This window comes from Plecotus auritus, assembly GCF_963455305.1.
Source record: "Plecotus auritus genome assembly, chromosome: 10".
Classification (NCBI taxonomy): domain Eukaryota; kingdom Metazoa; phylum Chordata; class Mammalia; order Chiroptera; family Vespertilionidae; genus Plecotus; species Plecotus auritus.
Window position 1 is genome coordinate 26,627,040 of NC_137785.1, and position 24,709 is coordinate 26,651,748.

Here is a 24,709-nt window from a genome sequence, read left to right on the forward strand (position 1 = left end):
TAATGGGTGCAAAAACCTTGGACTGTGAGAGCAATGCGAAAAAGGGGTGAGCCAAGCTCAGCTCAGGGTCAAGAGCAAGGATGTCAGGCCCAGTGGAGACAGCACTGAGTGCGCCTCTCCAGCCTCACCTCACTTCTGGGAAAGCACCCCTGTGGTCCTCCACTCTAACCTCACCTTGCTGCAAGGCCTCCAACCATAGAGTCACTGTGATTGGCTCACCCAAAGTGAGTGACCGAAGCAGGGCCATGGCAACCAGCCCTGGGGCCGATGCTGTTGCTGGGACAGAGGCGTGGGCTGTCCCTTTGTGCTGCTCTTTTGGGAGGGTCTACAGGGCCACCATGCTTGCCCCATTCCAGGGGAAATGAAACCCACCAGAGCCGAGAGGGGGAGGATTCAGGTTCAACTGCACCCTGTACTTTCGGGGAATTTAAGCCAATAAGTTTTCCTCTTCTTTGCTTAAGCCAGTTTGAGTTGAGTTTCTGCCACATGCAACACAAAGGAAGTCTTAACCAATACGATGAATGCTTGGCAAAAATGAGAGCAAAAATAAGATCTGAGGCAGCAGGGACTGAAGAGAAAAAAGAACAAGAGAGTGACATGTGGGACAAGCTTATATAGGCTCCTGGGAACTGTGCATCTTTTCCTAAATCATGTCAATGACTTTGCACTGGAGCTTGAAATAGGCGGGCAGCGCACGAGTATTTACACCACAGGAAGTGGCAAACACTACAAATTATGGCTTCTTGTCCCCCCACCTCCATCCCACAGCCCACACCCCAGAGGCCAGTTGCTAAACATTTAGCAGGACTCCATATACTCAGAAGGGCCAGGTTTATGTGGGCCTGGCTTCCCAGACAGGTCTGAGAGTCTTAAAGCACCGTGCTCTTACCAATAATCTTTCTGGGTCAAGTTAGATCATTGCCAACGTCCCCCTCCACCCTGAGTGGCACAGACCCAGCCTACAGCTGAATTACATTTGAGCAAAGATTAAAAGGACTGAAACTGGTGATTCTCCAGCTGCCTCCCTTCTATTTCTTCTCTCTTAAGCTAGTCACTTTTTGTTTGTTTACTTGTATTAGGACTCTTGAAAATAAGTGACTGAAAGATAAATCAAACTTACTGAGGCTAAAAAGAGATTGAATAGTCCAGAAGCTGGTTTGGCTTCAGGTAGATCTGCAGTTAGAGGCTCTGACAATGGCCTCTGGCCTCAATTTTTACCCATCTCTTGACTTTGCTCTGCCATGAAGACTCACAGATGCAGCCTTACAGCTGGCCTCAGCAAAACCTTAGCAGAAAGAGAGGTTCTTTTTTTAACATTTCTAAGAAAAACCCTTTGGCTCTCATTGGCTTGGCTTGAGTCACATGCCCACCCCTGAACCAATCACTGAAGTCAGAGAAAGGTTGCTGGGACTGGCTACGCCCACTCCTATGATTCAAGCTTTGGGTAAAAATTCAAGACACACTTGTGATTCTGGGGATGATTGCCACCTGTAATAGTCTAGTTTCCCAGCCTAAACTCTGACCCTGAACTCCCATGGGACACAGGAGCAACTTGGTTCCAAGGCACACATGCTGTAAGCCACCCAAATAAAAGCATAATATAAACAATTGGGCCCTTGGAACATCGAGGAGATTCCCTGTTGCACCTGTCAAGAAGGTCTGGGTGTGGGTGTCTTCTCGCTGGTAGGTGAGAGACAGGTGCCCAGGCTGACCTCACTGCCCCTGGCTCTCCTGCTGGGGTGAGCACACTGGACACGGCTTGGCTGGGCTTGAGCCAGGAGCCCACCTGGCCCCTGAGCTGGCTGCTGGCTCTCCTGGGGACTGACAGGACCACATTCCTCCCGTGTGCTGGCACTTTTCTCCCGGGCATGCGGTTAGCACCTCTGGCCTCATGCCTGAACCCTGTGGACATCGGCTGCAGGTTCCTTCCACAAAGGATCCATGCTCCTAAAATTCCCTTCTTCAGAGAGCAGAGAATCTCATTGTGAGGGCTCTGTGACCTCCTGCCGTGAATCTGAGCCTCATTTTTTCTCATCGGTCAAATGGGGAATAATATTCGTCTCACTCCGTTGTTACAAGGAATATTTAAGTTTGTGCGAGTGAAGCCCTTGACAAGGAGAAGGAGCCAGTGAATGACTGGTGGGGGCTTTAGAACCAGCAGGACTTGGCCTTGAACCAGGACTCTTCTACTTCCCTGCCACTAGATCTTGAGTGAGTCACTTCCATTTCTTCTTGCATAGAATGAGGACCCAGTACTCTCACAGTGGTGTCTGTTTTGGGTGTGTTATAGTGGTGCTTTTTAAAGAGGGTGTTTGCTTGTCTGTACAGTATAGCTTCCCCTTCTAGAAATAGCACCTGAGCATGTGGTTTTGGTGAGGACATGGGTCAGGGTGCTGGGTTCCCCACGGACTAAGAACTGGGTAAGTGCCAAGCTCAGCCACCAGACCTTTCCCTCTGGGAATCTGAATTATTTTTTCAAATGTATCTTAACTCTATTCATACAAAAGTCCAAAGTAACCTTCAAAGTTTTTTATATTTTAAAATGTAAAGGAAAATAAATCTGTTTATAGATATCAGCCAGACCCATAGCTACACATAACAATTATATAGGAGGATTATGAGCTCATCTACATCCATATCTGTTTTTCTCAATCTTATTAGAATATGTATCACACAACTATTAGCCAAGCAAAAGTTCAGGAACTATTATTCTTTATTTAATCTTTTCAAGTTGCTGCATAAAATGTTTAAAATGAATACAAACCATATTCCTGGAAAGCCTGTTTTAGTTGCTCCTTGGGAATTTGAACTTGGAACAGACCAAGAAGGGCAGAAAAAAAGTTGGTGTGCTAAGTAAATAAATGCAGAACCCCTGCTCCCGGAGCCCGGAGCTGGCCTGGTTCCTGTGCTTTCCAAGATCTGCATGTCAACCTCCCCTCCACTTCTGCCAGCTGGGCCTCGCCTTCTGAGCAGGTCCTCTCTGCTTATGTTGGCCAGAGTTAGGGTTCTCATCCCTTGCATTTGGGGAGTCGTACCTGAGAAGTGCCCCTGAGGGTTGGATTTATTACAGAGAGAGGATCCAAGCAAAGTCTGCAAAGGGAAAAGGTGCACCCGGCGATGTCTAGAGACCAGGCGCCAGCTTCCAGTGTTCTCTCTGGTGGAGTCACAGGGATGCACTGACCCCCCAGCAATGAGTTGTGACAACACGCGTGAAGTGTTGTCTACCAGGGACGCCCACGGGAGACTTGGTGCCCAAGGTTTTCACTGGAGGCTGGTCACAGGGGCACCCTCTACCTGGCATGAACAAATATTCTCACTCCCAGAAAGAACACGGATGTGCGGCATCAACAAGCTTACAATCCTGACAAGTTCGGAGGTAGAAAGGAGCAGCCCCAGCCTGACCCAGTAGCCGTCCCTAACTCCCGAGCATCATGGCGAGGATTTAATGAGCTGGTTCACGGAGCCGGGGGCCCAGAAAGGGACAGGGGCTTCGGGGGCTTCTCTCCCGCCGCCTTGCCCACCTGCCCCTCAGCCCTCCATTATCCCAGACAGCCTCCACCACGTTCCCCTCCTCTCCCCTTCCTCCTGGCAGCTGGGTGTTCATTTAAAACCTCAGCCAGCTCAGTATCAGCTGGCCACCCGTCTCCCCTGAGTAAGAACCTGCGAGGTGACCAGGCTCCAGACGCCATTCCCTCCTCCTGTCCTTCCAAGCCCCCTCCACCGCGCTCCTCGGCCCTCCTCTGGTTTCCTCTCTGACGGGCTATGTATTTGTGTTTCTATTTGCTTAGAGTTTCTTCCTCCCCAGTCCCTGCAATGTAACCCAGAAGGAAGGGACTTAAGTTCGTTCATAGTTTTGTCCCCAGCAGAACCATGTGATCGGCATTATAATCTGTAACATAAGCATCCCGTCCCCGCAGAGAGCCTTTGAGAATTCATCCTGTTTCTGCCACCCCAGTGCTGGTCCTTGTCCCCAGACTTCATACTTAAGGCTCTCGGGCCCTTCTCTGCTAAGTCCATGACCCCGCTCTTAGGATGTGACAGGAGAAGAGAAAAGCCTCAAATCCCACTCCAGGCTCACCTGCGCCCTCGATGGCGTCATCAAATTCCACCTGGAAGAGGTAGCCGGTGTTCCAAGCATAGCGGCAGGCCGCGGCGTTGTAGGAGACCCGGAGAGGGTGCAGCCCAGGGTCGTAGACACTGTCCCTCCAGCGGATGTTGATGGGGGACTGCCGGGAGCCCCCAGACTTGGAGGCTGGGCCCTTCCAAAGGGGGTGCACTGGGGACAGAGAGAGGGAGAGAAGGAGATCCTGATGCTGCACTGGCCACACTGAGCCTCGGAGGCAGAGGCAGAGGCAGAGGCGGATGGCAGAGATCCCAGAGTGGAGCCTGGGGGCCCCAGAAGGTCCGCCGCTTACTCCGCCCACCACTGGGGGCCCTGCTCCACGCCCTCTCTGGACCCTCCCCACATACTGGTTTTCCTGCTGCATTGATTTGGTTCTGATCTGTGTCAGTGTGGTTCCAAGAAGCCCCTGCCCGTGGTTCTAGGCCAGACCAGGGGAGCGGGTGGGCGAGGCAGAGTGCAGCGCGGCTGGGCACCTCTTCCTGTCCCATCACACTCGCCTGGATGACAGCAGATACCTCAAAGTCTTCCACAAGAAGGAGGGGAAATATTCCTTCAGCAAGGAAACCAAGCAAAATGGCCCTGACCACCCCTTTTCTCAAGGTTTCCTTGTTCTGGGCTGCTCCCTCCACCCCCTCCTGGCCCCCCAAGCCTGGCAGGGCTTTTTCTGCTCTTTGTAGACGCTTGTGGGTCTACACTTCTGCCAATGGCCACCCACGGCCTGAAATGGCACTTGAGATTCACGTGTCTTGCTTTCCCTATGAAAGTGGACATGTTGATGAAGGAAATCCTATATATGCAAATATTTTAACAATAATCTATACCTTGATTTGGGAGCGAGCTGGGGAGGAGCACAGAGTTGAAAACATGGAGGGTGGCATAGTAAAGGGGCACTGCCTTCCACACAGGGAAGGCGACCCATCGAGCTCATCTCGGGCAGGAGTCACCAACCGCGTGGAAGACCCAGGGCTCATGGAATCACAGAAGTGGAGGCTGCAGTGAGGACCTTGGCCGTGATCCTATCCGGTCCAGGGTGCAGACTGGGGGCTGCCCAGGCTAGGCAGGTAAGGTAAACGAGGCAGCTGACTCTCACCCTGGCGCTGGCGCTGGGAGGCGGGAGGGAGAGGTGGTGACTGTGGCTGACTGAAAAGTGTGGCAGCACTTGTTGCAAGATCTTGAGGTTTTTTAAAGAGAGGATGAAAAATGCAGATTTTCATACAACATCTCCCCATGTTTGTGTTGATAATTAATTTTGTGTTAAAGTTTTTACCATTATGTAGGGGGAAAGACACACTTGTGACCAAATAAGACACACTTGTGGCTCTCCTTACTCACCACTTGAGTTATTGGGTATGTTATTTACCTTCTCCCTGTTGACGACCCACCTAAGCCTCACCTGTAAGAATGAGAATAATCCTATATACTAAAAGCCTACTATGCTAAGTGTCCAGTTGTCCAGTCATCCATTCAACCAATCAAAGTGTAATATGCTAATGATATGCTAAGGCTGCTCAACCACCCGCTATGACGCGCACTGACCACCAGGGGGCAGACAGTTGACCAGTTGACCAGTTGCTATGACATATACTGACCACCCAGGGCAGATACTCCGACCGGTAGGTTAGCTTGCTAATGAGGTCCAGCCGATTGGGACTGAGCGAGACAGGCCCTGGAGCCCTCCTGCGGTCCCTCCCCAGTTGGCCAACCTCCCGTGTCCCTCACCGGCCCCAGTCGTGCACTGGTGGGGTCCCTCAGCCTGGCCTGTGCCCTTTCACAATCCGGGCTGAGGGACCCCTCCCCCCCCCCCCCCCCCCGAGTGCACGAATTTCATGCATGGGGCCTCTAGTAGTATATGATAAAAGCAGGTTGTGGAATCCATGTTAGCTCCCACTCTGCCCAGTGCCATAAAGCAATGACTGGCTAGGCTCAGAGAAAGAGCAGCCTGGGCACCCTGCAGCTATCCAGCACTCTGCCTCTCCAGTTCCTGATGATGAATGGATGGCAGCAGACTCAGAGCCGGATAACCAGCCTGCACCTTTGTCTGGTGTCCTTTGTTCAGCCGCCTTCTGCTTTAACCCAGATCTGCACCAGAAATGCCTGGTCTTCCATTGTCTGTTCTCTCCCAAACCCCTCTGAGCTGCACAAACCACGATTGTGTCTGATGGGAAGCAACATTTAACACACAGTGCAGCCCTCATAAGCCATGTTCACACCCATCCTCCCTAAGGGAAAACGGGGATTTACATGGCTGCACAACCCTCAGCATGGATAGACACGGGAGCAGCTAAGTGCCACAGAGGCAGCCTCCCCTGACCGGGGACTCAGCTGCCCCCACACAGAGATGCAAGGTGCAGAAGAGTGGGGTCTTTAGGGTACATTTGCGACATTTCATGAAGGCTGAAGGGGCCGCCAACCATAAAACCTCTACATGGAACACCGTCCCCGCCACCAAGAAAAAGGTGTTGCCCATCACAGCCTGCAAAGAAGTGACGCCACTTAAACCTTTCAGGAAGTGTTCATAGAGCTCCTCCTGTGGGTCCCACATTGGTCCAAGTGCAGGAAGGATGAGAGGCACGTTGAACAGATCTGGACGACCCAGCTTGGAGCCCAGCCCAGCCAGGGTGAGCCAAACCCAAGCCCTGCAGACAAATGAGCAAGAACTGCTTGTTAAAATGTTTGAGAGCACGCACCCGTGTGCTGCTGAAGGTTAATGACCAGCTCAGCGGGGGGAGAAGCAGCTCTGAGGTGGAATGTTTGTTGATTACCACGGGGGATACTCCCTCCAGGGCCGATTTTAAGCTACCAATATGAAAGTCACTGATCACAGACTTCGCTGCTGGGTAAAAGGTAGCTTACACACACACTGAAACATGGTCCAAGCATGCTTCATTGAAATAGTCCCTAAAATTATTTCTGAACATTTTATAACTCTGACTCTCTTGGGACCACACCACCAGTGATTCTCACTCATTTTTAGTAGCAAGCAGACTCAGAGCCGGATAACCAGCCTGCACCTTTGTTCTTTTCCCCCAAAATGAAATGTTTTGCCAAATCCCAATAAACAAAACAGTGAAGAGAACCCCTGGGATTCCCCCACCAGCAGTTTGAGAACTACAGCATAAATACAGCATAAACCGATTTAGGCACTCGATACAGTTACTTTGTTATTCTGTCCTGCACACGTGTGCAAAGATGTGGGAGAGTATGGTTTGTAAGAATTAGAAATCGAACACCATCTAATGTCTCCCAACAGGGTAATGGCTAAATACAGGGACATGTGTATGATGGCCCATGATGATAATAACAGTGCTCAGAGAGTTCTCACAAGATGCCAAGCAGGTCTAAGCCCTTTTCTCTTCTCTTCTCTCCTCTCTTCTCTTCTTTCCTTTTCTTTTAATACTAGAGGCCCAGTGCACGAAATCGCGTGGGTAGGGTCCCTAGGCCTAGCTTCCTGCGATCAGGGCCATCTTCTGCCCATTCGCCAGTCCCCAGGCTGAAGGCCTCTGGGCTGTCAGGCCGTTGGGATCACCAGCTCATCCCTGGCTGCTCCGGGGCTCAGGCCTGCGGGAAAGCGTGCACCATTGACTTCACCTCCATATGGCCGCTGATGGAACACACTGCCTGCTTGGGGCCGCTCACGCGGGCGCTGCTGCTGCTGCTGCTGGTGCTGGGGCTTGAGGCACTGACTGAAGCTGCTGCGGGGTGTGCCTGAGACCTACCCGCCCTGGCATGAGGCATGCACTTGCATGGAGGTGAAGTCAATGGTGCACGCTTTCCCCCAGGCCTGAGCATCTGCGGATGAGCTGGTGATCCCAGCGGCCTGACAGCCAGCCTGGTCCTCCTGCCATCCACCCTGATTCCCCGTTCACCATTGCTGATCCATCAGAGCCACGGGCCAGGGTCTGGGTCCAAGAGGTGCTCAATGCATCTCATGGTGACCAGTCATTTGGCTGTCCTGGTTGTCACGGACACTGGCATTTTACATATATATATATATATATATATATATATATATATATATATATATATATAGAGAGAGAGAGAGAGAGAGAGAGAGAGAGAGAGAGAGATTTTTATTGATTTCAGAGAGGAAGGAAGAGGGAGACAGAAATAGAAACAACAATGATGAGAGAGAATCATCCATCAGCTGCCTCCAGCATGCCCCCTACTGGGGACTGAGCCTGCAACATGGGCATGTGCCCTGACTGGGAATCAAACCATGACCTCCTGGTTCATGGGTTGATGCTCAACCACTGAGCCACATCCACTGGGCTTATTACTCACCTTTTACAGGTGAGAAAACTGAGGCTCTGAGAGGGTAAGAAACTTGCTGAGGGACACGCGTCCACAAAGTGGTCTGATGGTCTTAATGGCTGAACTAGGTACTCAGAGAGGACAGTTACTGAGAGACAGTGTGGCGATGTGTAGAGTTAAGAAAGAAAACCTAAATGCAGATATGCATGCAGTGCAGTACTTCTTACTGTTTGGAAAGTTTTGTGTATGTGTGGATAGGTTTCTCTGTGCATGGGGAAAGCGTCAGGAGGCTGCACTGCAAAGTACTCTGGGAATTGGGGTTGGAGGGGGACATGTGGGAGGGTCTTCTATGTGAGTGAATATGCTTCTGTATGGTTTGAAATTTCAGGTAAGTCTGCGGTGGGCCTGAGGTTCCTCATAAGCTCCAGGTGGTGCTGCGGCTGCTGGTCTGGGCACCCCACTCTGAGTGGGGGTAACTGAAAGGCCTGGGGTTGGGGGTGGGACCCGGCTTCCATCCCAGCCCCTTCTGGTTGGGGGCTTGAAGTGCATCCTGATGGCTTTGGTTTCCATCTCTGTGCCACCCTCGTCCTGGAGGACTCCGTGGGTTTCCTGCTCTCGGAGGCCTATAGCAGCTCCTGAGTACCTCAGTCCTCTTAAAGCTTGAGCCCGAGCTTACGCCAAGGCGTGTGGTCCAGCACCCCCCAGGCTGCCTGCCCTCGCTTCACAGCCTGAGTTCTGGCCTGCTGGGAACCCCAGTGGAGCCTGGAGTGCTCCTGTAAAATGCCCTGTGGGTTTGAGACAGAGTTCAGCATTGTCCTCAGGGGTGGACCAACAGACTCATTGGAAAGAACTAACAGTGCTCCCTGAGAGCCTGGGGTGTGACAGGCTTTCCACACACCATTTCATCTCTATGCAGCCCGTGCGACACCAAGTCATCCCACTGTATAGATGAGGACACTGAGGCTCAGGGAGGTGAAGCCACCGCCCAGCTCTCCCTGCAGACAGGTGTCACCAATGCTTGGCCCCAGGAGCTACTGGCTCTGAGGCCCAGGCTCTGTGAACTACCCAGTCCTGGAAAGTGTGGCCTATTTACGTCAGAAGCCACCTTATCAGCCTTCAACGCAGGCCCTTTGTCTGATAGAGGGAGAATCTGAGACCCAGAAAGTGGAAAGGATGTGCCCAAGTTCACAGAGCATTAAGCATGCAAATGCCGGCATGAGGTGGACAGAGCGGGCAGTCCCTGGACAGAGTGGTTGGGTGTATTTACCGCATGTTTGCTGAGAATGTTCTCTGCTGGGGAGGTTTGGAGCTCTGATAACTGGCTCATTTGGTCCTTCAGGGCTGGATGTTTTATAATAACAGCATGTCTTGGGGAAGGGGTGCCTTGTTCCAAGCCCCTGGCCCTCCCAACCCCTTCTCCCCCTTCACCCCACGCCCCCCGCCCCGGTGAATCAGGTTAAAGAACTCGCCCAAGGTCATCCACAGGAAAAGAGACAGAGTGGAAATCTGAACCCAAGCCTTCTGCCTTCAGGCTGCCGTCATTTTGAAAGACACCCTACCGTAAAATTAGCTAAACGTCAAATTGCAATTTGGGGAAACTGGAGGATTCTAAGCAATTCTACTTACAAGCGTTATTCCTACTTGTCTGCGCACAGGGAACCTGGGAGCACGGTCGCTCAGGCCTCAGCAGATGGCTTCGTAGAGCCCCCCACACCTGCTTGACCAAGGCGGAGAAGCCTGAGGACTTGGCATGGTTCCTGCCCAGCATCGGGGTCCTGAGCATCTTGGGTATGTCCCCGCGGAGCCCAATAACAAGAGGGTCTTTCCTACTATCCTTGCTTTGACTGGGAAACCGGTGGAGTGGATTGGACCCACTTCTTATTGTCAAAACTCACCCAAACCGTGAGCCCTGATAGTTAAATTTCAACCCATGCCCGCCCTGGCTTCTAGGATGACACTTGGTTTGGCTTAGGGGTGGGTGCACTGGGACGAGTGGCCTTTACTGTGGCCAGGCCCCTGGGGTCACTGTGCTTTGATCTGGTAAACAGTGAGGTGAGCTGGACAGGAAGGCAGGCCTGCTGTGAGCCGGGGGAGCAGGTGAGGGCACATGGGGAGGGCCAAGTCCCTGCTCTTGGCGTTGACCTCTAATCTGGATTGAGCAGCTCTCCGGCCTTGGGCTGCTCCAGACCAGGCACAAAGCCATGCTGTGTGTATGTACAGGGAACAATAGGTTCAAAAGTGCAGGGATGGGAATCAAAGCTGTGAGGTGGGTGGGGCATGTGACTCTGCCTGGGACTCCTGGGAAAGCAGCCAGTCCCCCTTCTCCATAAGGCAGACATGATTTGATACAGATTTGTTCTGCCCAAGTAAGCTGCCCTGGTTAGCCCAGGACTCCCAGCTTGTGGTGCCCCTTTCATGCACAGAACTGTCCACATTTGGACAAAGTAGATGGTCCCCCTCATTATTCAACTTGTCATATTTGCACATGCCAGATAACAAACTCACTTTGGACTACATGGCATTTTATTTCCCACTTTTACCCATAAAATGATGACTACAGGGTTGGAGAAGTTTGTACTTTTTTTGGTGTGTGTGGGTGTCAAACTTAGAAACTTCAAGGGGACAAGGGATATCACAACTTATCACCGGGTCTTAGGTCTGAAAGACTGGCAGAACGAGTTCTGAACCTTCCCTTCCACTTTGGGCTCCCGGGGACCCAAGGATCTTGTGATCACACTCATGATTGGTCTACAGCTTTCACCCAATTCTCTGACAGACCCATGGGTTCCTTGCCTTTGTTGCAATCAACAAAAAACAACTCTGGAATATAGAGTGTCCCTCGAAAATGTCTACACATACTTTAAATAATTATAAAGGCAGTGTTTATTAAAATACATTTAATTTTCAAAATTGGGCTATCAGCTGTTAATGTGTGTATACGTTTTTGGGGGACACCCTGTATATGCTTATCTTCCTACAGAGTCACTTTAGAAATGTAGCTATCCAAGGTAGCTTCATTCATTCATTCATTCACCTCTTCCTGTGTTTCATCATCTGTAAAGTGAGGAAATAAAACTCTGTTGGGTTGCTGTGAGGGTTTAATGGATTGATATGCGTATAGTGCTTAGAAGGTACTGCTGCCAGCACTACATGCCGAGCACCATGCAGGCCCTGGATGAGTGCAGGCTTCCCCGGCATGAGCAAACCCGTCAGCTGACACTCACAGGTCCCCTTTGCTCTTAAGGGCATGTCCTGGGCCATCCGGCTGCCCTGCCACCTTCAGCCCGCCTATTTTAGGTAGATCGCATCCCTGGTCATCCCTGTGGGTCTGTGTCTACCTGTTTTCCTCGGAGCCACATGGCAGGGCTCTGCTTTGCTTAGGAAATATTATCAGCCCAATCTCAACCTGCACATCCCACACAGCTGACTCCTACATCACTTCAACTGCTGTTAGCTTTGGAAACCGAAATCTCTGCCACTAAGAATACATAAAAGCCATCTACTGTACAAGCAGTTCAAAGGTCAAAAGTAAAAGTCTCTTTCCCAGAGTGAACTGCTGCTTGCAGTGTCTTGTGGCTCTTTCTGGAAATTTCCATGATATTTAAGCTTACACAGTCATGCGCCGCTTAACGACAGAGAAGTCTTCTGAGAAATGGGTCGTTGGGTGCTTGCATCATTGGCAGGACTCAAGTTCGTGGCCTTGAGCTCATTATCATTGCAGACCTAGGTGCAGGCCTGCCACGTGGTGTATGTGCTGTGCTTCTACACCAGAGGCAATTTGTTTACACCAGCAGCACCACACACACTGAGGAACTGTAGTGTGAGCCCTGACAGTGGCTCTTTTTTTTTGTAATGCAAGTGTCTGAGTTAAGCTTTGACTGCCATGGCATTCATTTCAAAGAGGCATCCACTTCAAAGACGGCTCTCTCCAGTAACTAGGACACCAGCCACACTAGCTGAAGAGCCTGGCACCCACACTGAGGCACCCTTGTTTAGAGATCTGCTTGATTTAATAACTGACCCTTTGGGCCACTTGTTTTCTTCTCTTCCCGCACTTTACCTTCTTGCTCTTATATTTTAAATTCACCAATAAAAAGTGAGCCCATGAAACCCTAGGCCTCCACACTCAACCCCAACAAAGGAGAACTCCAGGCCCCTGCTCTCTCCTCACCTTGCTGGGTGCCCCCTGATGTGAGTAATAAACCTTTCCCTCCAAGATGCCTAATGGTTATCACAGAAGGGCATCTTGCTATCATAATAAGAACCACCAAGGTCGGCCAGTTGATACATTAGTTTAGAAAGAGGAGATGTCTGAGAGACAGTGACACAGAGAGAATATGACATTGTTCAGCCAAGCAATTCCTATTCCTATATCCTGAAGTCCACTTCCAAACTTTTCATTTATGTAAATCCTTAAGTTCCTTTTATTAAGCTGGTAATTTTTTTCTCTATATGCCAAAGGGTCCTAACTTAGTAGATAGTTTGGTTTTTATCTTACAGATGAATGAACCAAAGCTGACATGCATGGTCTAAGTCCTCCCTGGCTAGAAAGTGGCCCAGGCAGGACTCACGTTCGTGGCCTTGAGCTCATTATCTCTTTGAGCCCTACCACGTGGCTGTTGTTGCTTCCATGGGCATACACGTAAGGTGCACAATCAGTGTACGTTGTTTTGTAGGCAGTGGCCAATCATCTATTCTAAACTATCAGCTGGTGCCAGAGTTTTAGTTGGACCATAAAGTGTGTGTGGAAGTCTATACCCCAATTATCTATTGCTGTGAGAAAGCACTTTCCATAGTCAGTTTCAAAATGTAGAAACACCTCTGTGAGGTAGACTGTATTGTCTCATTTACAGATGAGGACATTGAGATCAGGGATACTGTGTTACCGGTCCAGAGTCAAATGAGGTAATATGCTGGGAGTAGAACCCATTGAGTCTACTAGTATACTCCAGGGAACACTACTCACAGCTAACTTTCATGAGGTCTTCCTACCCTATTCCAGGAAACAGAGAGGCACAGGATGTCTGGGGTAGCTTTCCCAGTTTTACAGGACATCATATTCATGTAACAGTGTTTGGGTAGGGTCCTTATTGCTTTTACATTTTTTGAAAGTGTTTATTTTCTAGCTTTCTGGAGGTACAATTGAAAAATAAAATGCTGATTTAATAAATGTGAACATTCTGAAAGAATTACCACAATCAGATTAACTAGCACCTCCATCACCTGTGACGAGAATACTTGAGATCTTAGTAAATTTCTACTATGCTATACAACAGCGATTTTCAGCCAATTTCTTCTCATGGCACACATAAAGTAATTACTAAAATTCTGCAACACACCAGAAAATATATTTCTTGTCCATCTGACAAAAAATAGGTATTATGTGAATTGACCAATAATATGCAACTCTATATGACCTATATATTTATGGTTCAAGACAAGGTATTCACATCAGATTGCTATTGTGTTGGCTGTTGCCATTTTTTTATTTGACAGTCTAAGGGAAAAAAGGTCAGTGCCCCTAAATAGTATGTTTTAAAAATTCTTGTGGCACACCAATTGAAAAGGCTGCTTACAGTATTATTAATTACTAGAGGCCCGATGTACGAAAATTCATGTAAAAGTAGGCCTTCCTTCCCCCAGCTGCCGGCACCGGCTTCCTTCGGGCACCCGGGACCTGGGCTGGCTTTCCTTGGGCTGCCTTCAGGCACCCGGGACCCAGCTGGCTTCCCTCCAGCCCAGCTTCGTCAGGAAGGATGTCTGGAAGATGTCCAGTCTAATTAGCATATTACCCTTTTATTATTATAGTCACTATGCTGTACATTTGATCTGCAAAACTTATTCATCATATAACTGAAAGTTTGTACCCATGGACCAATATCTCTTATTTCCTTCCCCCAACTCACAGTCCCTGGCAAGTACTCTCTGTTTCTGTAAGTTTGATTATTTTAGACTCCACATATGAGATCATTCAGTATTTGTCCTCTAGGTCCATCATCTTGTTGTTGTTGTTGTTATTGGTGGTGGTGGAGGTGGTGGGTGTGTGATATCTCATATCTTCTTATGAATTAATTCATTGGTAGACACTTAGGTTGTTTCCTTCTCCTGGTGAATGTGAATAATGCTGCAGTAAACACGGGGAGTAGATATCTCTTCAATGTACTGAATTCTTTCCTTTGGATAAGTACCCAGAAGTGGGATTGCTGAATCATACAGTAATTCTATTTTTAATTTTTTGAGGAAACTTCATACAGTTTTCCATAATGGCTTTTCCACCAGCAGTGCTCAGGGTTCCCTTTTCTCTACATTCTCACTAGAATTTGTTATCTCTTGTCTTCCTGATTATGGCCATTTTAACAGGTGTGAGATGATATCTCATTGTGGTTTTGATTTGCATTTCCCTGATGATTAGTGATAGCCCTTTTTCATGTAGCTATAATAACTTCTTTGGAAAAATGTCCATTCAGCTCCTCTGCCAATTTCAAAATCAGGTTGTTGGGTTGCTTTTTTTCCTTGCTGTTTAGTTGTATAAGTTCCTTATATATTTTGATATTAACCGATTCTCAGATATATGGTTAACAAATATTTTCTTCCATTTTGTATGTTGTCATTTCATTTTGCTATACAGAAACTTTTAGTTTTTGCTTTTGATGCTTGTGCTTTTGGTGTCATAGCCAAAATAATCACTGCCAAAACCTGTATAAAGGAGTTTTTCCCTGTTTTCTTTGAAGAGTTTTATGGTTTCAGGTCTTTAATACACTTTATGTGTGGTGTAAGATAGGGGGCAAATTTCATTCTTTTGCATGCTGATATTGTTTTTCCAGTAGCATTTACTGAAAAGACTATTATTTCTGTCCTGATTGGTGTGGCTCAGTTGTTTGAGTGTTGTCCTGTGCACCTGAGGTTGCCAGTTCAATTTACAGTCAGGACACATGCCTAGGTTGCGGGCTCAATCCCCAGTAGGGGACATGCAGGAGGCAGCCAGTCAATGGTTTCTCTCTCACATTGATGTTTCTCTCTCTCTCTCTCCCTCCCTTCCTCTTTCTCTCTCAAATCAATTTATTTTTTTAAAAAAATAAAGACTATTCTTTCCTCTTTGTGTATTCTTAGTGCCCTTGTCAAAGATTAGTTCACTGAATACATCTGGGTTTATTTCTGGGCTTTCTATACATAGTTCTATTGGTCTATGTCTATTTTTATGCCAACATCATACTGTTTTAATCACTATAACTTTGTGATGTAGCTTGAAATCAGAAAGTGTGATACCTCCAGCTCTGTTCTTTCTCAGGATTGCTTTGGCTTTTCAGGATCTTCTGTGGCTTCATACAAATTTTAGGATTGTCTTATATTTCTGTGGAAAACACCATTACAATTCTTCTAGAAATTGCAATGAATCTGTAGATGGCTTTGGGTAGTATGAACATTTTAACAATATTAATTCTTCTGATCCATAAGAAGAATTAATATTGTTAAAATGTTCATACTACCCAAAGCCATCTACAGATTTGTGTCTTCTTCATTTCTTTCATTCATGTCTTACAGTTTTCAGTGTATAGACTTTTCACCTCATTGATTAAATTTACTCTAAGTATTTTACTTTTGGTATTATTGTAAATGGGATTATTTTCTTCATTTCTTTTTCAGATAGTTTGTTGTTGGTACATATAAATGCAACTGATTTTTGTATATTGCTTCCATATCCTGTTACTTTACTGACTTTATTAGTTATAAAAGTTTATTGATGGATTCTTTAGGGTTTTCTATGTATAAGATTATATTACCTACAAAGACAACTTAACTTCTTCCTTTCAGGTTTGGATGCATTTCAATTTCTATTCTTGTCTAATTGCTCTGGCTAAGATTTCTAGTACTATTCTATTTATTATTATTATTATTTTATTATGTTAATCATCACCCAAGAATATTTCTCCATTGGTTTTTAAAGCGAATGGAAGGGAAGGAGAGAGACAGAGAGAAAGAAATACCGATGTGAGAGAGACACATCAATTGGTTGCCACCTGAAACTGAGGTATGTGCCCTTGGCTGGAATCGAACCCAGGACCCTTTTGTCTCTATCCACTGAGCCAGAATGGCTAGGGCTTCAGTACTATTTTAAATAGGAACAGGCATTCTTGTCTTGTTTTAAACATATTCTTACTGATTTCAGAGAGGAAGGGAGAAATAGAAACATCAGTGATGAGAGAGAATTATTGATTGGCTGCTTCTTGCACATCCCCTACCAGGGATCGAGCTCACAACCCTGGCATGTGCCCTGACCAGGAAATAAAACCATGAGCTCTGGTTCACAGGTAGGTGCTCAACCACTGAGCCACCCCAGTCAGGCTTCTTGATCTTAAAAGGAAAAGTTTTCAACCTTTTCACCATTGAGCATGATGCTGGTTATAGACTTGTCACATATGGCCTTTATTATATTGAGTTTTTTTCCTTCTATAGTATAGAATCTATACCGTATTTGTTAAAAGTTTTAATCATGAAGGATATTGAATTTGTCAAATGCTTTTTTTTTTGCACTTATTGAGATGCTCATGCAATTTTTATTCTTCATTTTGTTAATGTGTATATCATATTATGGATAAGTGTGTCTCCCTCTGGGTCCCTGGATGGGTGGAACTGCTCCTGAACCACGGCTAAGAGGGGCTAAGCTCAGGTCTCAGGCTGCTTCAGGGTCCATAGCCAGAACCAAATTCAGTGGGCCTGTTACTTGGGGCCTGGGCAGGCCTGATTCTTGCTGGGTCCCTTGGAAGATGATGCTGGTGGCAGGACCAAGGTCAAATGGAGTGTAGCCAAGTCCACAGGAGGATGGTCTGTTTCTGAATCTGTAGCTGAGATCAAGGTCAGTGAGTCTGTCATCTGGGGGCAACTGACTCAAAATAGCCCTCCTTGGTTTTGGGCTTCACCAGGGTTTCAACAGTCTCTTACCTAAATCCCAAAGGTCCCACAAAAGCACTTCTGTCCATGGATGGCTGCCAAGTCATTGTTGCTGAGGGAGGATATGATGGAGATGATCCTATTCTGCCATGTTATTGCCATCACTTCCTGGTCCTTAAATCCCTTGAAGGCTCAGAACATGTGGCTGTGGCCTGTCCCAGGTCTGGGTGGGATCCATGCTAGGGGGAGATGGGCTACAGTGGGTGTTGGGTGCTGCTTTTCCCCATTTCCCCTGAATTATCATTTGGGCTCTATCTCCAGGACTCCAGTTTGCCCCCAAACCGGCTAGATGTGCATATTAACACCTTCCTCTATTTGAGCTTCCTGGGCAGCAAAATGAAAAATAAATAATAAGCACAGTTATACTTTTTTTTTTAAAAATATATTTTATTGATTTTTTACAGAGAGGAAGGAAGAGGGATAGAGAGTTAGAAACATCGATGAGAGAGAAACATCGATCAGCTGCCTCCTGCACACCTCCTACTGGGGATGTGCCCACAACCAAGTTACGTGCCCTTGACCGGAATCGAACCTGGGACCCTTCAGTCCGCAGGCCGACGCTCTATCCACTGAGCCAAACCGGTTTTGGCATCACAGTTATACTTTTGATTGATTTAATCTCTTTTTTAAAAAAACTTTGTTGTTGAGAGCATTACAGATGTTCCCTTCCTCCTTCATTGTTCCCCTCCACCTGGTTCCAGCCCTACCCCATGCCTTCACCACCCTACTGTCTGTGTCCATAGGTAAGATCTTTGGTTAATCTCTTCCCACCCATCTCCCTCCTTCCCTCTGAGATTCGTCAGTCTCTTCCATGCTTTCATGCCTCTGATTCTGTTTTATTCACCAATTTATTTTGTTCATTAGATTTCTTGTTTGCTTATTTTGATTTCTAGATTCGATTGTTGGCAGATATGTATTTGTTGCCATTTTATTGTTCATATTTTTCATCTCCTTCTCCTCCAATAATAACATTCAACATTTCATGTAATACTGGTTTGGTGATGAACTCCTTTAGCTTTTTCTTGTTTGTGAAGCTTTTAATCTGACCCTCAAGTCTAAATGAGAGCTTTGCTGGTTAGAGTAATCTTAGTTGTAGGTCCTTACTAGTCAATACTTTTAATATATCTTGTTGTGAAATCAGCTAACAGTTGTATGGGCGCTCCCTTGTAGGTAACTAACTGCTTTTCTCTTGCTGCTTTTAAGATTCTCTCTTTGTCTTTAACCTTGGCATTTTAATTATGATGTGTCTTGATGTGGGCCTCTTTGGGTTCCTCTTGTTTGGGACTCTCTGCACATCCTGGACTTGCAAGTCTATTTCACCAGGTAGGGGAAGTTTTCTATCATTATTTCTTCAAATAGGTTTTCAATTTCTTGCTTTCTCTCATCTCCTTCTGGTACCCCATAATGCAATTGTTGGTACACTTGAAGTTGTCCCAGAGGCTCCTTATATATTTTTCTTCATATTTTTGGGTTCTTTATTCTTTTTGCTCTTCTGATTGGGCATTTTTTGCTTCCTTATATTTTTAATCATTAACTTGATTCTTAGAATCCTCTACCCCACTGTTGAATCCCTGTAAATTGTACTTTATTTCAGTTAGTATATGCTTCATTTTTGACTGGTTCTTTTCCATGTCATTGAAATTTTCACTAAGATCCTTGAAAATCTCACTAAGTCCCTTAAAGCTCTCATGAAGATCCTTGAGTAAATTTATAAGCATGGTTTTGAACTCTGTATCCAGTAGTTTGCTTACTTCTACTTCTTTCATTTGTGACATGTTTCTTTGTCTCTGCATTTTGGTTGCTTCCCTGTGTTTGTTTTTACGTATTAGGTAGAGCTACTATGTCTCCTAGAATTGGTAGAGTGGCCTTGTGTAGTAGGTGTCCTGTAGGGCCCAGTGGCTCAACCTCCCTGGTCACCTGATCTGGGCACTCTAGGTGCACCCCTGCGTGGGCTGTGTGCACAGTCTTGTAGTTGAGCCTTGATTGCTGGTGGCATGTCTGGGAGGAGTTGACCACCAGGCCCATTGGCTGTGAGGACCAGCTGAAACTATAGTGGGAGAGCTGCTGTGCTGGAGGCAAGGCCCAGCTGTGAACCAAGGCAGGCTGGTGCTAGTGCTAGGTCTTGGGCCTTTTACTGATAGGTTTGGGGCATGCTGTCACCAACTGCAGCTTGTTTGAGAGAATTTAGCAAAGTTTGAAGCCTCAGCCAGGACAGGCCATTCATATGGAAAAGCTGCTGCAAATAGCTTGGTTGGGGCTGCAAAGTGGATGGGGTGAGGTCTCAGGGATTCTTCCAGGTGGAGCTAACAGTGTGCTCCAGGTGGCCAGTCAGCCCTGCAACAGGGGAGGTCCCACCACAGGAACAATGACCCTTGTGAGCACCCCTGTCTGGAAGAAAGCTTCCCCTGAGTTTCTGCCCTGATGCCAGACAATCCAGTTTCTCCCCATATGTGTCTGAGTCCCCCAGAGCCACCCATTGCTGGAGCTCATAGGTATCAAGTCAGAGTGCATTTGTGCCCCAGCTCTTTAAAAGGAGCAGCTGGGTCTCCAGCAGCCTCCGTGTCTCTTAGCTGCAATCCCCATTGGTTTTTATAGCCCATAGTTACAGGGACTTCTCTTCCCAGCTCTGGAACCCTGGGCTGAGGGTCTGGTGTGGGATTGGGATGCCTTGTTCTTCATAGGCAGCTTCCGCAGAGATAATCCCCCTTCCGATTAAAAAAGTGGCACCCGTGCCCAGCAGGCATGGCTCAATGGTTGAGCATCCACCTATGAAACAGGAGGTCATGGTTCGATTCCTGGTCAGGGCACATGCCTGAGGTGCGGGTTAGATCTCCAGTGTGGGGCATGCAGGAGGCAGCCAATTGATTATTCTCTCTCATCATTGAGGTTTCTATCTCTCTCCCTCTCTTTTCCTCTCTGAAATCAGTAAAAAAAAAAAAAAAAAAAAAAAAAAAAAAATTAAAAAAAAAAATATATATGGCACACATGGGTGCCAGACCAGCCTATTCTGCGCCCCCACCCCTCCTACCAGTCTCAATGTGCTTTCTTCTTTACTTTTCTAGTTGTAGGACTTCCATTCAGGCAGCTTTCAGGTGGTTCTGAATGATGGCTGTTCTGTAGTTTAGTTGTAATTTTGATGTGGTTGTGGGAGGCAGCGAGTACAAGCATTTACCTACACCACCATCTTGGTTCCTCCCTGATTGATTTAATTTCTGATCATGACTTTGTCATCAGTGGCTTGAAGCCAAACAGTGTGCAAGGCTGGGCAGGAAGGAACAGGCAAACCCATACCTGGAAGGGAGCTACAAGCAAGGACTTTGCGATACTTCGAAATAATAGGAAAAATATTACTCTACATTTACCTGCTTTCCTGTCAGATGCAAGGTGTTAAGAATTCTTACATAGTTAAGTATAGATTTGGCTGTGTTTGAGGCAGAGATAGAAGGCAGAGCTCTCAAGAGGACTTCCCCTTTCTACCCCCCCACCACTCAGGATTTTTGTGGTTAGTTTTTAGAATCTCCCATGTGAGCAGACTCAGGTGTTTGGGATTGCAAATCCTGCTTTGGTCTCTTTCCAGCCATGAGGCCTTGTTGAGAAAATTTTCCAGTCTCTTTGGACTTTTCACCTCTACACAGGACATATCTAATTTCCATAACAATACCTTTTCCAGAGGACCTTCTGTGGTTCTTCTTCGGAATTTCTTTAAGGCACATTTCCTGGAAAGGAATCCAATGACCAGACTTAGCAGAACCCCTGAGTGTTAATTCTGGAAGAATTATATAAAAGAAAATGCAAATTCATCTCAACAAGGTTGCCCAACATTGCACAACTGCTTGCCACCCCGAATCAGGGTTTTATTGTTGGCAAAAAGGAAATGATCATGCTAAAGCATTTTCTTTTCCAAATGAAAATAGTTCCGTCGTCTTGTATTTGGATGACCAAAGGAATTCTTGTTCAATGTAAACAACTCAGAAAATAGGGGAGAGTATAAATAAGAAAAATGAAAAGTAATGGTAATTCCAGCACACATGAAAAGCAATGGTGATTTGGGATTTTTTCCCTATGAGTACCCACAAATGCGCAGTTATACTAAATACATAATTATATCCACATTCATGCTATATTTACATTCATAGTTTATATTTACATTGGCACATATATGATATATAACGTAACATTAATTACATGTAAAAACATATCACATTATAATAATATTTTTCCACTCGCGTGCACTCAAGACGGTATTAATGACACTGGGAACCCTCGATTACACCTATTTGGGGGTGGGGAGGGAATCCCGCCAGAGGGGAAGCCAGCACGCTTAGGGAGCAGTGGGCTCGAGCATAGAACTACAGGTCCCAGCAGCCCAAGGCGCGGGCCGGGCGACCAGAGTATGAAGAGACTACTAGTACCGGCAAGCATGGTGCAGACGCCGGGACTACGAGTCCTAGAATGCACTCCTCCCGGTTCGCGCAGGGCCCTCCGGGATATGTAGTCGTTGGAGGGAGCTAATTCCTAGTTCTTCAATATCAAAGAAAATGTAAATTCCCCCAACGGCCCACCAACGCAACTTCTAACCGGCAAGCAAGAAGCCCGGGTGCACCATAGAGAAGTAAACTCTTCGGGGTCCCAACTGTGGCGCGGGAGCTGGACGCGTGCGCATGCTCGGCAGCCATCGGCGCGGGAGATGGCGCGCGCTGCAGGCCTAGAGCGACGGACCCCGCCCCCGTTCCCAGCGCGCCCGTCCCGGGAGTCTGCGCAGATTGCGCAGGGTGGAGGGCCGCGGGGAACGACTCCCAGCGCCTGCGCAGATTAGCGGCTTCTCTCGCGAGGACGGACGCCATTATCGCATCTCCCCGACAAACACCACGAGAATTCCGCAGCCCACACGGTAATTGCAGCTCCCGCAGCCGGTCGCGTCTCCACCTCCCCCTTCCCGCGGGGCGAGAGCGAGAGCGAGATCTCCCCTCCTCCCTCCTCCCTTCGCCCTCCTCCGGCCGCGGCGCCCGCGCCCTCCGCCCCCACCCGGACGCCCTGCTCGGCCCGCCAACGGCCCGCTGCCTCCGTCCGGTAGCCCCTTCAGCGCCCTCGGGCCCCGCCTCTCCCCTTAGCCCTGCGGGCACTCCTCCTACCCCCGCGTTCCCCTCAGCCTAGTCAGTCCCTCCGGACGCCCCCACGGCCTTAGCGTCCCCGGGCACCTCAGGCCTGCGGGCAACCCCTTAACCCCGCCGCTCCCTTCCTCCGGGCGCCCCCTCAATCCTGTCACTTCCCAGGTTTCTGAGGCCCCCTGACCCCCGCGTCCTCTCGGGCGCCTGACGCCATCTCCCCAGCATTCCGATACTGGGGAGCTGGGTAAAAGGGCCGAGCGCAGGCTCGTTTTCTTTCCAGAGAAGACGGTTCCTTTCTTTTCATTAGTTTTCTTTTGCACTTGCACTCCTCCCGCCCCCAGCCCCCTGCCGTGCGGTGTCTGGGTAGGACGGTCCAGGTGACTGCCCCGGACCGGGGGCCGCGCCAGCTGCATTTAAACTTGGGGAGCAGCCCTGCGAGTGGTGCTCCCAGGCGTCCCGAGGGCTGCCCTGCAGACGGACTGCTCGCAGCTGCGGGAGGGGGCAGGCTGGCCTCACTTCTCTGGGAAATGGGAAACTGCAAACACCCAAAAGACCCCTCGGTGTGGCAGTTCCTGTCAGTCCAGCTTCCAACTCGGTTGGCATCCTGAGTTAACCAATGTGAAATGGAGCCGCGAGAGCCAGGGCCGCAAACAGCATTCGCTCAATTTGCCTTTCGTCTCACAAAGGCAAATAGGGGCATAAGGTGCCTTTTAAGGAGTAGGCAGCTTTAGACTTCGGAGAGGATCCGATCCAGTTCTTCCGACCGTGATGAATGAGGATTTCAGGGTGTGTGTTTTTTTCCCCCCTTCCTATACTTTTTTCCTTCTATTTCTGTGGTTTAATCCTTTTGAAATGTGGACCTTAGTTTTTTGCTTTGAGGACTTCCCCCCGCCCCCCATCCCACCCCCATCCTCCCACTCCCGTGCCTGTGCATTCCACCTCCACTGTGAGCGAATTGGATACATTGCCTTAATAGAGGACTGATTTGTCTCTGATGAGATGGTAGGGATTGTCTTGATATAGGAGAAATAAATATTCCCCGAAGAACTGTCAACAAGAGTGACTTCCAAGGATGGAGAGCTTGCCTATCCCGACCAGGGAGAGCCCAGTTTAGAGTCTGAAGAGGAACAGGTGATTGCTCTCTATTTGGAGTTACCTGTTCTTCCCAAATGCCCACCAAGGAATGTACTCTGAGACCTGACTGCGTTGGTAAAACTAGCACTAAACTAAACCAGTTAATGAGAGGGTAGAGTTGTAACTGGAAGTTTGGGAAACAAAAATAACGGGATAGTTGAGTGGTCTTTAGTGAGGGAAACGGTACATTAGAAAATAGATGATTGGATAATTTAACATTCAGGTTTTAGGACAACCCTGGGTACAGATACCAGTGGTAAAAGAAAAACTTGAGAACTGCCTGTAAAAATCTATATGTTTAGCTCCGTTTCCCTTTTGTCTTGGAGTTAAAATAATATGTTGCTGTCATGTATTCTATCATTGGCTTTAAAAAAACACACACAGCTGCCATTAATGTGCTGTGGCAGGGACTGCTAATCATCTCCAGTGTTTCTCCATCACAGTGACCCAATGAGGTAGAGACTGTCCTGTTTTATGGATGAGGTGACAGATCCACAGAGGTTAAGTGACTTGCCTAAGACACACAGAGCCAAGGTTTGAATGTTCTTAAAAAATTAAACATATATATATTTAATATTTTAAAGAAATGTACACAATGAAAAACTTACAATGAAAAGCAACAGTCCCCTGTCCCACCTTTCAGTCCCGCGCCTTACATCTTTTTTTTTGTTTCTTCAAGAAGTTCTTAATAGCTCTAAATAATAAGCTGATAATTAATTTTACACATTTTTGACATTATGATAGTATGATTTAGCTCTTCATGTCATATCCCATTTTTTCTATCCACTGAATTCACTGTTTCAGTTAACTCAAATTGTTCATAACTATGTGAATACTGTTTGTTTCACAGCCAAGTAATGCATTTTCCTTCTAATACAGCTGTTTGTTTTTTGAATTGTTTATAATGGCTTTTTCTTTGCATTTTCTGCTTCCATTGACTCCTTACATTGTTTTAAATTCTCAATATAGTGTCAAATCTCTTCAACCTTCCCCCTCCTCTCCAGCCCTCTGTCCTCTTTTTCTAACCTGGATTGACTACTACTCTATGTCAGTACAGGTATCATCCGATATTTTCCTTTGTTATACATCTAGATTTGTTCTGGACTCCATATTTCAATCTTGGCTTTTTTCATTTCAACGAGAA

At 47.4% G+C, this 24,709-nt stretch overlaps 2 protein-coding genes across 11 annotated transcripts in view; one reads left to right on the top strand and one right to left on the bottom strand.

Annotated features, from left to right (window-relative positions):
- CA5A (carbonic anhydrase 5A) overlaps positions 1 to 10,359 on the bottom strand; it is a 41,835-nt gene extending 31,476 nt beyond the window's left edge. For 4 of the 5 annotated variants that reach the window (XM_080645358.1, XM_080645357.1, XM_080645356.1 and 1 more), the window contains exons 1-2: positions 10,001 to 10,264; positions 4,079 to 4,276 (exon numbers count right to left, since the gene is read on the bottom strand). In XM_080645358.1, coding sequence (XP_080501484.1) covers positions 4,079 to 4,276; positions 10,001 to 10,157 — 355 coding nt within the window. In that variant the 5' untranslated portion in view covers positions 10,158 to 10,264. Of the gene's footprint in view, positions 1 to 4,078; positions 4,277 to 10,000 lie in introns of all 5 variants that reach the window. The other variant, XM_080645355.1, reaches the window with a different exon arrangement.
- Positions 10,360 to 22,152: 11,793 nt separating this feature from the next.
- Positions 22,153 to 24,709, top strand: part of BANP (BTG3 associated nuclear protein) — a 160,710-nt gene continuing 158,153 nt past the window's right edge. For 4 of the 6 annotated variants that reach the window (XM_080643797.1, XM_080643799.1, XM_080643794.1 and 1 more), the window contains exon 1: positions 23,080 to 23,217. The gene's annotated coding sequence lies outside the window, so the exon portion shown is untranslated. Of the gene's footprint in view, positions 23,218 to 24,709 lie in introns of all 6 variants that reach the window. The other 2 variants (XM_080643796.1, XM_080643795.1) reach the window with 2 other exon arrangements.